At 46.2% G+C, this 12,395-nt stretch overlaps 1 protein-coding gene across 2 annotated transcripts in view; it reads left to right on the top strand.

The window, feature by feature from the left end:
- The window catches only part of LOC146198700 (uncharacterized), a 47,876-nt gene extending 41,496 nt beyond the window's left edge, over positions 1-6,380 (top strand). For both annotated transcript variants that reach the window (XM_084594198.1, XM_084594200.1), the window contains exons 9-11: positions 75-150; positions 664-888; positions 4,669-6,380. In XM_084594198.1, coding sequence (XP_084450324.1) covers positions 75-150; positions 664-888; positions 4,669-5,588 — 1,221 coding nt within the window. In that variant the 3' untranslated portion in view covers positions 5,589-6,380. The remainder of the gene's footprint in view (positions 1-74; positions 151-663; positions 889-4,668) is intronic.
- Positions 6,381-12,395: the final 6,015 nt, after the last annotated feature.

The raw sequence follows: 12,395 nt of genomic DNA, 5'->3' as shown, positions 1-12,395 counted from the left end.
TTTCGTGGTAGGTACGAAGAAAGGAAGTATCGGTGGCGTTGTATGGGGCAGCCCAGAGCTTGACTTATTTGCAGACACTGCCGGTGCACGAGCAGAGTGCTGCCAAACTCCAGGACTCCGAGGTTACTGCTTCAATGGGTGTTAATTCAGGTGAGTGCCGCTGTGGGGGGGTGTGAAAGGTTGACGTAGTAAGGTCAGCTTAGCACATGATAGTAACATGCAAAGGTACCCGAGCTATGGTTTGTCAGGAACAGTTACACCTCTTGTAGAACATGACTCATCTCTAGATTTGTTTGCCATAAAGGTTCAGCTGGGGTGTCAGTTTCAGAAATTGTTCGGGTGTGTCTAAGTTGGCTGTACTTTACCTCTGCCATTTTTTATTTATTATTAATGAAAAATGATGGGCTGCAGTAGTTGCGATCTTGATGTCGCTGCTATAAAGAGCACAGGGACAGATTTGAAGGCATATTGCCACGTCAAGTCCTGGCTTTGGGCATCACCTCCCTTAAAGTACCAATACGAAGGAACAACTGTAGCTGGAGGGTACGTAAGAAGCTGTGATCAAAAGCTACATTCTTCACATTCTTCGTGGGTGAGCTGAAACTGGAAGAAACATGTCTATTAAACATGGAGCGACTGCAAGCACAGTTTCTGTGTTTCCAGGTGCCACAGTGTTTTACACTGACAAGCCTCCAGCATGTCCTGACCAGCCAGCGGCTCCAGTTGATCCGGTTGTACCACAAACGGTGCACTTCCTGCGTGGTGGCAGCTGTACCTCGTCGACCAAGAGCAGCCTTCGGCGTGGTCGTCCCAACTCTCTGCGGTCAGGTCTGCCCTCCCTCCGGCCACTGCGGCACGGGCCTGAAACCAGGAGACATTCGAGCACTGGTCAGTGCTGAGCCCTTTGCTTTATTTCTTCTGTTTTATAGCGTTTACTTTTTTTAACATTCTCTCTTTTCTGTAGGCCTTTATCGATTCTGAGTCATGAAAACCAAATCTTTTCTTTTTTGTGTAGTTCGAGTCTTCCTTCTCTTCTAAGTCAGAACATCTAATATAATATCTATCTTTGAAAATGAGCTGCCTCTGCTAGCCTGGAGGGTAAGGAGGGCAGTAAGACCAGTCGTCACTTCTTAGATTCACACACTTTTCTTTTTTCATACAGTGTAATCTCGTTGGTACGATTCTTATGGGCATATAAAAATTAAAATATATCATTCAGAAATTCTAAGTTGCTTCATAAGGTCATTAATGAAACCATTGTCAAAGACCTTACATTTATTGCAGCACTTTGAAATATATTATCTGTCACTTTGCGCTGGACTTCTTGTTTCTCATTGTCCACATGCAGCTTTTCTGAAACTTGTTAATTAGCCTCAGTCTCATTCAGCTCCGCAACAACTACCATCTGACATACTCTGAATTTTTCAAAGCTGCGAGGCTTCAAGCTGTCGACTCTGATGGCTCTGGACAAATTTTGCTGACATGGCTTTTCTTAACTCTCTGACACTGAAAGCCTGCCAGAGACCTGCTCAAGATTTTTTGAGGTGACAGCGCGCACAGAGTGTGTTCAGTGCTTCATCTCAAAGAAAGCGCATTAGAATATACAAGAGTGACAAGACGTAAAGGTCCTCTTTCTGTTCTTCTAAAGTTTGGCAGTCACTTTAATGTACATTGTGCTGTTAATGTTGTGCATTAATAGCAGTTACCATTCGAGTGCTTGGGAAGCTTGATGTTGCTATTTCATGCTGAAGTGTTCTTATTGCTTTCCTTGGTATTAGTACCTGCTTTGGTGGGAGTAGACTAGCTTGCTTTAGGTCATACTCTCACAGCCAGTATTTCTCTTGGTTCGTTGCCACCATTACCCCAGCATCCAACGGCGGGTAGAGTTTTTGGACTGCTTACTCCGGCCAGCGGAGTAAGCTGCAGGGATGGAGCCCTGATCCGTGGTAGGAGAATTCTACGGTAGCAAGTCCCATGAACGCCTGTGTGATGAGTGAGCTTGGCTTGAGTTTTGTCTCCCTCTGCGAGCTATGATGCCGCAAATCATGCGACATTAGGTGACATCACCGAAACACGTGACGTCACTGTGATGTATATTTGGCGGGAATTCAATTTTCTGAAGATTTTGGATGAAATACAAGGCCACCAATGACGGAGACAGAATGATGCTCGGATAAGGCGGCAAAAGGGGCCATGTCTTGTCTGTCTTGTTTTCCATGGCATGTCATATAAGTGTGTTGTGTGGCCTATTTCTGCAGGCACGTCTCTGAATAAAGGAGGCCTTCAAGTGAATTCTGCAAATGAATGGAATTGCATGGTTTGAGTGATTTCACTTAAGGGCACAATTCAACAAAGTGGTGTTACATCGAAAGCATAGATGCATTACGACAATACAAATCTTTAACTATAGGAAGGTGACCACCTTTCATTTGTTTGTCATGGTCTTCATGTAATCCTCGTAATAACAAAATGACCCGAGTAGCGTGTGCAAATGAGACGCGGCGAGATTGTATAAGGGCCAAACACTTGCGAACAAGCAAAGTATCATTAATGTTAAAAAAACACGAATGGGATAGTTGTAACGCTGGTACCCCGCTGGGGTGGCGCAGTGGTTACGGCGCTCGACTGCTGTTCCCAAGGACGCGGGATCTAATCCCGGCCTCGGCGGCAGCTTTTCGGTGGAGGCGAAAAGCAAGGCGCCCGTGTGCTGTACGATGTCAGTGCACGTTAAAGAACCTCAGGTGGTCGAAATTTCCGAAGTCCTCCACTACGGCGTCTCTCATAGCCTAAGTCTCTTTGGGACGTTAAACCCCACAAACAAAACCAGTTGTAACACTGGTGTTAAAGCACTTAACTACATTGCTATAGAAGCTTAGGTAAGAAACTCAAAAGGGGGATAATTACTACTTGGATGTTAATGCATCTGTGAAGTGTAAATCAACTGCGATGCACCCTGCAACTAAAATCTCATCTTGCTGCGCACGATTTCATAGTTTTGCTTGCACTTCATTTGTCGCTGAGATGAGTTAATGTGAGGCTACAAATTTATACCAACCTCAGCATTTAATAAATCTACAAACAATATTGTTGAACCGGCACCGCTGTCACACTAATCCTGCGTGAAAAAAAAGCTTCTAAACCTCAGCCGCCTACGTAGCAGATACTAAATGTCTGAGAGGTCACTAAATACAAGTTAAGATATTTTTACAAACATGAAAAGTTTTTTTCCTGGCCAAAAAACAAACTACTTTCATTTATATGCATTAGTATTTTTATTCTTTGGTGGTATCTTATTTTTAGTACTTTATGGCATCACTGCTCACAGGGCCCCTTTTCATTCATCATAGAGTTGATGTCGCTGGCAATAGGTTTCTGCATGCGTTTTGTTCCTAGTTACGCAGCCTTATTCATTGACCTTGCTCTGACCCATGGAAAATGCACTTCTTACAATGCAAGCTCACTTCTGTCCTTTCTCGTAGAGAGCTTGGGAGTAGCAATAGTAGGACGCAGTCATGGAGAAAAAAGTTTCCTTGCATGGCTTGCACGAGGGTCTATCATCTTGATGCGAATTACTTGCTACCATGTGGCTGGAGGCAGCTGGTAGTTCTATTTTATTTGCAAAGTTATGTTTAGAAAAGTACAAGTTGATTTCATGTGGCTCTTTGGCAGTATGTTTTAGGCCAGTGCCCTAAGAATACAGGTGCAAGTTGCAAGCTGTTCTGATAAGCTTGTGCGAACTTGGCATATACCGGGTGCCCCAGCTAAACGTAGCAAACTTCTAAGCAAGCACAAGTGCCATAGCTCAGCAGAACAAACTTAGGGCTCTTGGGAGTTACATGGCCTAGCCTGTGGAACTTTTTTCTCTTTTCTAAAGCTTTACAAAATAGTGAGGAATAATTAAGTAGCTTTTTAGACATTGGCTTCACAGAAAAGTGTCAATTTAGAACATTTAACTCCTCTTCATATCAGATTGAACTGTTCGCATCAAGGTATCATCTACACAGCTTTATTTATTGGCCTTCATAGCTGTCATGAAACCAACTGCTTATTCAGAGCCAGTCACTGTATGCTGTGTGCACGGCGTGTGCGCGCAATCCTTTACGAGTTTATTTAAGCCATGATGCCATAATTTAGGCACACATCGAGCGGGTGGACAAAAACAACTAAACCAAAAAACAGAGGCGGCTTGTCGGAACCATCCTTGCCGGAAGCTCATTGGCTTGCTAATACTGATGGAAAATGGGATGGCCATGGTTTATTGACCTGCTTCGTTTTGGGTTTTGAAATTTCAGTTTCAGTTTTGAGATTTTTTGGTTTGAGTCCTATTGTAACACTCCTTATAGTAACAAGACCTCCAAAAATTAATGAGCACGGAATGCCAGTCTACTCATGGCAGGGTCGACAGTGCAAAGGTAGTGCAGTCAGTAACCATGCAGTAAAGTAGGCAGCTTGATAATACCGCAGCAGCCACATGTATTTTTTAACACTTATTTTGGGGAAAAAAGGTGCGCGTTAGAATCTTGCAAATACAGTAAGTTCCAGTAAGAATGAAGCATTTATGATTTCTTATGCCATGTGCCAATTCAATGAAGAAATGTTTACCATTGAAGCCAAGCATAGACTTGCAGCTGATACTGTGCCCGTGCACCCCCTCCGTCTTGTCCACAGGGAGCAAGCCACCGCCGCCCATCGGCAAGGAGAACCTGCAGAGGAGCCTTCGCTATGCCTCACAGGAGAACTGCGTCTTCAATGCACCCGCCATGGCGCACCTCGCAGCCGTCAAAGCTCGTCGGGAGATGTTCATGGCCCAATGCTTGGCGAAGAATCCAACTCTCTCTCTGGACATGGCCTCTCCTCAGCTGCTTCAGCGAAGTTCCAGCATACCTCATCACCCTCCTCTTGAGCCAGTGGTTGAAGCACCACCTGTGCTTGCCGAAGAACCCCAGCTTCCAGCTGAAGGTCAAGTTGGGACACCCTGCACTGAGATGGGTCAAGAGGAGGATGAGCCAATGGACACGGACACTGCTCCAGACACTACATCACCACCGCAAGACACGACAGTGACAAGTTCACCGCTCCAGGAAACTGCACCCAATGCTGTCGTTTTCTGCAAACCTCAACATTCAGCAGTTGTGCAGAATGAATGCCTGGAGCAGACAACAGTACCAGAAATGTCTGCGATGTCTTCTGCTTCCAATAGTGAAGACACTACGAATGTGGCCGAGCCAGTTGCATGGAGCGACAGCTTCTTTGCGCTGCCTGCGGTGCCTCCGGCGCCTCCGGAGCCAGAGTCTTCGGCTGCAAAAAGAGAGAGCATCATCCAGATTCGGGAGCGCAATGCAGGCAAGGTACGTAGCAGCGTGGAGGTGTTCAACCGTGTGGCCGCCGCTTCCTCAGCTGTGGTGCCCCAGATCAGGCCGGCGGTCCGCGCCAGACGAGCAGTGGTCGGGCGAACAGCACCAGCACGTCAGAGTTCGGATCCCACCTCCTGCAGGCCACCCCTGCGAGAAGCCAACTTCCAAGCTCCCGCCAACTCGCGAACAAGGACTAGGCAAGAGCAGCGGCGTGACTGGGAGATCGAGCTTTAGAGCTGTCACTAGTGGAAAATGACTGCGCTCCTTGTATGTGATCATTTGAGCTTCAGTGCGCTTCAGTGGCTGTTCTGAGGTTCCCACTAGGGTCTTGGAGTCAGGAGCTATGTCAGAAGACCATGACAGCCTTCAGCAGGTCTTTATGCCCACTGAAGCTATTACAAAGCAGGAGAAAAATATCTTGTCTAGATTTCTCAGCTAGGTATTAAAAAGGGCCGTGGTACAGTGGACAAATTTTAGGGCATTTTGTGCTCCGTGAAATGCTGCATGTTGAATTTTTTTTTCATAATGTGATTTAAATTCTTTTAAAAATACTTGATTGTGCCAATTACAGCTCAGTTTTGTGGGATTTGCTTGCCACATGAATTTAGCCAGATGTTTTAACATTTACCTGTCCCCTTGCACCACTTACCATTATAAAATATGCTTGGACAGTCACGCATATGCTAATCTCATTTACTTCATACTACATGCACTTATTGACAATAGACAATGAATTATATTTTAATAGCCAACATTATGCTCGTTTTCCTTGACTGTGCAAAAATGAATTGTCTAGCAGCACATATTGCTCATTTATACTTGTACTTTTAAACCATCTAGCTATACATGTTGCTCATTTTACTTGTAGTTTTAAACCAGGCATGTCTGCTGGCACAAACTGTACTATTGTGTAGCATGGGACTTGTTTTTACTCTTTGACTGTTCAACTTCTAACCTAAGCTGAGCTTACTGTAAGGTTGTCGTAGCAATAAAAACTGCTCCTGTGCTCATGCTCTAAAGCACAAACTTGCTTTTTTCCTTGTTTTTCATTTCAGCTGTGGCAGCTGCATTTTGATAAGTGCAAAAAATGCGAAATATTTCCATGTTGCGTGCGATATAGAGTGCATAGTAAAGAACCCCAGTTGGTCGAAATGCTTCGGAACCTGTTACCATGAGACCCCTTTTGCAGCAATGGTTGTTTCCAGGACACTTCAAATAATTGTGTGAATGTGAGTAGACATCCCCTTAACATTGATTCATTGACGAAAAATTGTTTCGAAAAGGAAATGCTAAATAGCTGTCAATTCAAAAATTGGTTCAGAGTTGGGTAATTCGCAGTAACTGTCTTGCTTCTTCTTGCTAGACACTAACTACTCCGTGAGGGTATGGACAATGAATGTAGTGAAGGAAGTGGGCAAAATTAGCTATAGGGGAGGACTCCAAATACATTTCGGCCGCCTGGCGATCTTTAAAGCGATATTTAGAATATTAGGCCTTGTCATGGTTTGGGGGTGCTTCATATCTGTGAACAGCGCGAAACTCCCTCTAAAAGGGCAAGTGGCATGCACAAATGCCTGAAACGGCATGGCTGGCCACTGACATGCAGTGATAGCGTGAACAATAGCCTGTGAAGAGCTTGTGCAATACCTATTATACCTATTGCGCACAAGCAGTAGGTACCCCTCCATCCTCTCCGCAGTGCAAAGTTCTTCAAGCTAACTTTATTACTTCGATAGAAAATGATGCTCCTCCTCTCCCTCCTCAACTGTGCGCACGGAAGAAAAACACCCTCTACGCACCCGACTAACGTAGAGGGGCGACAGCACTCCAATACTGCAGACTTGCGTAATTTGGGAGGGCACAATGAGCGGTCACATCCAGCTGAACCCAATGACATCATCGGGATGTAGCATGCAGTGAGGTAGTGAACTAATCACTGGCGAGCAGTTGTAAGGAGCATTTCTTAAATATTATTTGTAAATTATAGGCTCCACGCAAAGCTTCAAATTTTACTCAACTTTATCAACTACAGTGCCATAGATGGCATTACGGTAGGGGGTGAGGGGTGTTGTGCCGAAGGAGTATGGCCCGTAGCTAGCTCACGTCACCCGTGTCGTGATCGAGAGCTGCCTGCTCCCTTGGCAGTAGCGATGAAACAGTCAGTGCCAAAGAGATGAACGAAGGCGTCTTTATACACTATATACAGGGCGTCGCAGACTACCAGCTAGACACAACTGTAGTCGTATAGCGACGACCGGGGAGAATACGACGCGTCCCCTCCTTGCGAGCGGTATGGAACTTGACGAACGCTCGTGTAGGTCTCAGTCTCTAAAAGCAGTGCACTCGCTTAAGCCTTCAAAAGTCGTTGGCGCTCAAGCTGCCCAATCCGGAGGCAGCCCGTGACGACGGCTGATCGCTCGCTTCAAATCTCCCATAGTGAGAAGATAACTCGCCGCTAGGGGCCGGCACCAGGGTGTCTGGCATTCCAGACGTGTTTGATCATGTTGACCGCCCAATGCTTTCTGACAATGCGCCGCTGCCTTGTGGAGCAGCACCGGAGCAGGCTAGGAGGGTGTCAGCAGGAGAAGCCCGACGTTCGGTTGAGTGGAATCCACGTGACTTGCCCAGGCACAAGAGGGGCTGCAATGAACGGAGACAAAAGATGGTTTGTTTGGGGGGTTTAACGTCCCAAAGCGACTCGGGCTATGAGAGACGCTGTAGTGGAGGGCTCCAGAAATTTCTTCCACCTGGGGTTCTCAACATGCACCGATATCACACGGCACATGGACGCCTAGCTTCTCGCCTCCATTGAAAAGCAGCCGCCGCGGCTGGAATTCAATCCCACTTCCTTGGGCACAGAAGACGAGCGCCCTAATCACTGTACCACCACCGCACGTGGCGGGGTGGAGACAAAAGAAAAATATTGCAATTTCCTATGTAAACTCAATTGCTGAGATCACAAAAAGACACTCCAGCAACATTGAATCAGGGACAAAACAATTGCATTGCAAACAAATGACCCCCCCCCCTCCCCTCACCAAATGAAAATAAACACTGCAGCAGAAATCAAAAATAATTTGTAGCAATGATGGCCATGTCTCTTAACAGATTCCAGTCTGAAATCTGTGCCGGAAAAAATTCACAGTAAGTCTGTCTTACACCATATTTCTCTAATTTTGTTGGCATGGTCTCGTTACAAAGAAATGTAATCGGTAAGAAGAGAGTACTTATTAAGTTCAAGACAGCTTTATTGCCGTCGATGTAGAGGCCCTTCCGCTCCCTCGGTAAGACCATAGGGGGCCTCCAAGGGAGAGAGAACCGTACAGTGGGACGTCTTTCGCAAAGCATCCTGTGCCAGATAGATTACTCCAGCTTGCTGCTCCGGTAACCGGCTCCGGAGGAGGGCATCCCAGGTTTCTTTCTCTCCGATTCCATCAACATGCCCAGGAGAATTGTAGCATTCCCAAATGAGATGATCCTGATTGGCTATTATTCCACATTTGGTGCAGAACTTTGGAGATTCCTCTCCCTCCCCATATAAATAAGATGGAAAAAATCTAATTTTCTCCAGTCTGCACTCGTTAGGTGTGAGAGACCGATCTGGAGGTGGAAGGTCTAATCTTTCATTCCTGTGTGCAACCGTTTTTTCCGCGTACGTGATGAGCGGATCCTTCAACCCAGGTAAGGGTGATTCCATGGCCGCCGGGTGCAGATATCTCGGGCGAGGCTGTTAGCAGCCTCATTGCCTGGAATTCCCTCATGAGCCGGGACCCACGTGATGGAGATCTATCCAATACCGATTGTCCAAGTATCATAACTGCTTTCGAAACAATCCCCTTATTAAAGTTTCTTACTGCTATCTTGCTGTCGCAAAGTATGAATTTGGCTTTGGTGCTCCTGCAGGCTAACGCCATGCCTCTTCCGCTATGAGCGAGTTTCTAGTGTTGAGGGATCCGGTGACCACTGTTTAATACTCTCCGTCGATTGCTGCCATTACAACCGCCCCTCCTAGGCCGCAGGCCGCATCGCAGTATGCAATTTAAGTAGAGAGTCTACCCCTCATAGCTTTTTTTCTTGTAACTTTGACTCTATGTGCCTGGTGCTCCTTGTGTGTCGGGCGCATGTTCTTGGGAATTGGAGCGACCTTCAGTCTTTTTCGAACCCGAAGATCTATTTCTGCTGCCACGTATGACAGCTCTCTCTGGTTTTCCCCCATGCTGGCCAAGATCTTTCTTCCTGCCTTCGTGGAACTCAGTCTCTAGAGTTGCGCCTCCTTCACCGCTGTAGCGATTTCACGCCACATATGTACCCCGTTCTCAACAGCTTCTCTGTTGAGACGCTGGTGGGAATTCCTAGTGCTCTTTCATATGCTCTCCTAATCAGAATATCTAGTTTTTGTTCCTCGCTCTGGCTTAGATTCAGGAATGGGGTTGCATACGCGATCCTGCTGATAATAAAGGCATGTGTTAGGCGCAAGAGGCAGTGCTCCCGCAAACCCTTATCTTTGAGTGAGATTCTACGGAAGATTCCAGTTACCTGAGACACATAGTTGGCTAGCTTGTTTATTACTATATTGTTTTTTTTTCCATTCCCTTGGAGAAGGAAGCCTAGAACTTTGATTACTGCACCCTAGGCATCCTATTGCCCCCCACCAGCACCTCCACGGAGGGTAGAGTTTTGGCAGGAGTCTTTTCTTTTTTGTCCCTTCGAAGAGAGTATAAAAATTTCAGACTTAAGCAAAGAGCATGACAGTCCTCTGGCAAGAACGTATTCTTCTACAATCTCCGCCGCTATCTGAAGTCTATGCGAGATACCTGCATTGGAGCCCCCACTCGTCCAAGTAGTGATATCGTCAGCGTATATGCTAAGTTGGATTCCCTCTATTTGTCTTAGGAGAGGGGAGAGTTTCCTCAGAGGGAAGTTGAACAACATGGGGGAGAGAACAGATCTTTGTGGTGTGCAGTTACTCAGCACTGAATAAATGGGAGCATTAAAGCCGTGCTTGTAGAGTAACTTGGGTAACGAGAATAGAGAAAATCTCTTCATCCTTAATGTGTATAGTCCTCCGAGGCAGAGTAAGGTTGATTTTACACCACTCTTCCCGGTAGGCGGTCAATATAGCTAGGAGGAACAGATTGGTTATTGTGGGGGACTTTAATACTCGGCATCAAGAGCGGGGTACGACTAGCAGGATGCTAAAGGAAACAAACATTTAGATGGCATCTTAGCCAACGGGCTGTATCTGCTCACAGACCCTTGCTGCCCCACCGGGATGGGTAACAGTGTATGTAAAGACACTACGCCAGACCTTACTTTCATGCTCTGCTGCGATGATGCTTGCTGGAGCAACATCGGCATTAATTTAGGAAGTGATCACCTAATCGGAGAGATATCATTAGGACTGAAAATCTGGAAACCATCAGGTAAAGGCAAACTAATGGACTGGAGCAAATTTAAAGAGATCAGGACTACCGAAAGACAGAAACGGATGGGCCAGTGTGAATGACTGGACGCAGGAACTCCACTCTCATCTTAAGGAATCTACTGAAGAAGCTAAGATTTCGAGCGACCCTTTCGAAATGGGTAGCCAATTATTTAATATGATACGTCGAAAGAAAGCTGGAATACGGGCTAAAGAAACTGAGGTGGAATAGGCACCTACGCAGAGAACTGGCCAGGCAAAATAGGTTGATTGAAAAACATGTGGCCTGGCTCTGCGAACTGGGCGACAAGTTAGGGTCGAATATGGGTCTCTCGAGAACCTGGGTGATCTTGCGTCACCTAATAGATCCTAGTCGTTCGAAGCGACAAACTAGGCTAACTCGAGTCACTTTTATGCACAACTTTGAGGGCTCGAACGAGGAACTACTGGACCACCTTAGAAAGGTATAAATCGACCAAGAACTGGGCATGCTCCTCCTAGAGTACTCGAGCATACCCAATTCGGAACTGGATGAATCGTTCGAAGAGGCGGTAAGAGCGGTCTTGGCCGAGCTAAAAAAGCGTTCAGCCCCGTGTCCAAATGGAATAACCAATACCACACTTAAGAATCGAGAAGGCAATTCGATCACATATCTGACTGAAATAATAAACACTATTTGAGAAACGGGGGAAATATCAAAGGAATAGAAGCAGTCCAACCTAGTCCTTATTACTAAACTAGGCAAACCTCCGGACTTGAATAATATGAGACCCATCTCCCTCACTTCCTGCTTGGGGAAACTGATGGAGAAGGTATGCTGTGTTTCAACTGAAGCATTCTGTGTGCTGAGACCCAGCCTGTACCCAATCATTTCATCTGGCCAAAGCCCTTCTCTTCCCATGTATTTAGAGTCTTTTCTGAGAGTCTTTTCTGCACTATAGTGCAGAAAAGACTCTAAATACATGGGAAGAGAAGGGCTTTGGCCAGATGAAATGATTGGGTACAGGCTGGGTCTCAGCACACAGAATGCTTCAGTTGAAACACAGCATACTAGATAAGGAAGAACAGACTGGCAAAAGAGCGATTCTTGGGCTGGACCTCATGAAGGCTTTAAATAATGTGGAACACAGAGCAGTAGTCGAAGGTCTGAACGATTTCAATGAAGGAGTGAAATGCTTCAGGTACGTTAAGAACTTTAGACTGCCATCAGATTCTTAGATCTCTAGTACTCGGTATGCCTGTTCGAGAATCGAATTTCAACCACAGCATTACTGCATTGCTCCCCACGTTGAAGCCACGTGAGGTGCACCCACATGGCTGCAACGGCAGCACTTGCGCTAAAATGCTGTGGCAATTTGATCACGTGCTGTATCGGACGAGGGCAGCGAGCATGGAGGAAGAAAACAACTAAGGAGAAGCCCTTGCCATTCCCAATGCATTAATTGGAGAAAGTGTGGCGGAAGTGACTTCAAAAGTTAGGGTTAGCCAAGTTGGGCCATTAGCAACACAGTTTCTAAGTGCTTGAGGTATGTGAGCGTAGCGGAGAAAGAAAATGTGAAGGGTAAAGGAGGAGGAAAAACATTGCAGCGGCCGCGCGGCCGTGCCGGCTTCAAAAAAGT

This window comes from Amblyomma maculatum, chromosome 2 (assembly GCF_055883805.1).
Source record: "Amblyomma maculatum isolate TAMU_Amacu chromosome 2, ASM5588380v1, whole genome shotgun sequence".
In the NCBI taxonomy this organism is placed as follows: Eukaryota; Metazoa; Arthropoda; class Arachnida; order Ixodida; family Ixodidae; genus Amblyomma; species Amblyomma maculatum.
Note: the sequence above shows the minus strand (reverse complement) of the source record. Positions and strands in the feature narration are given on the sequence as shown.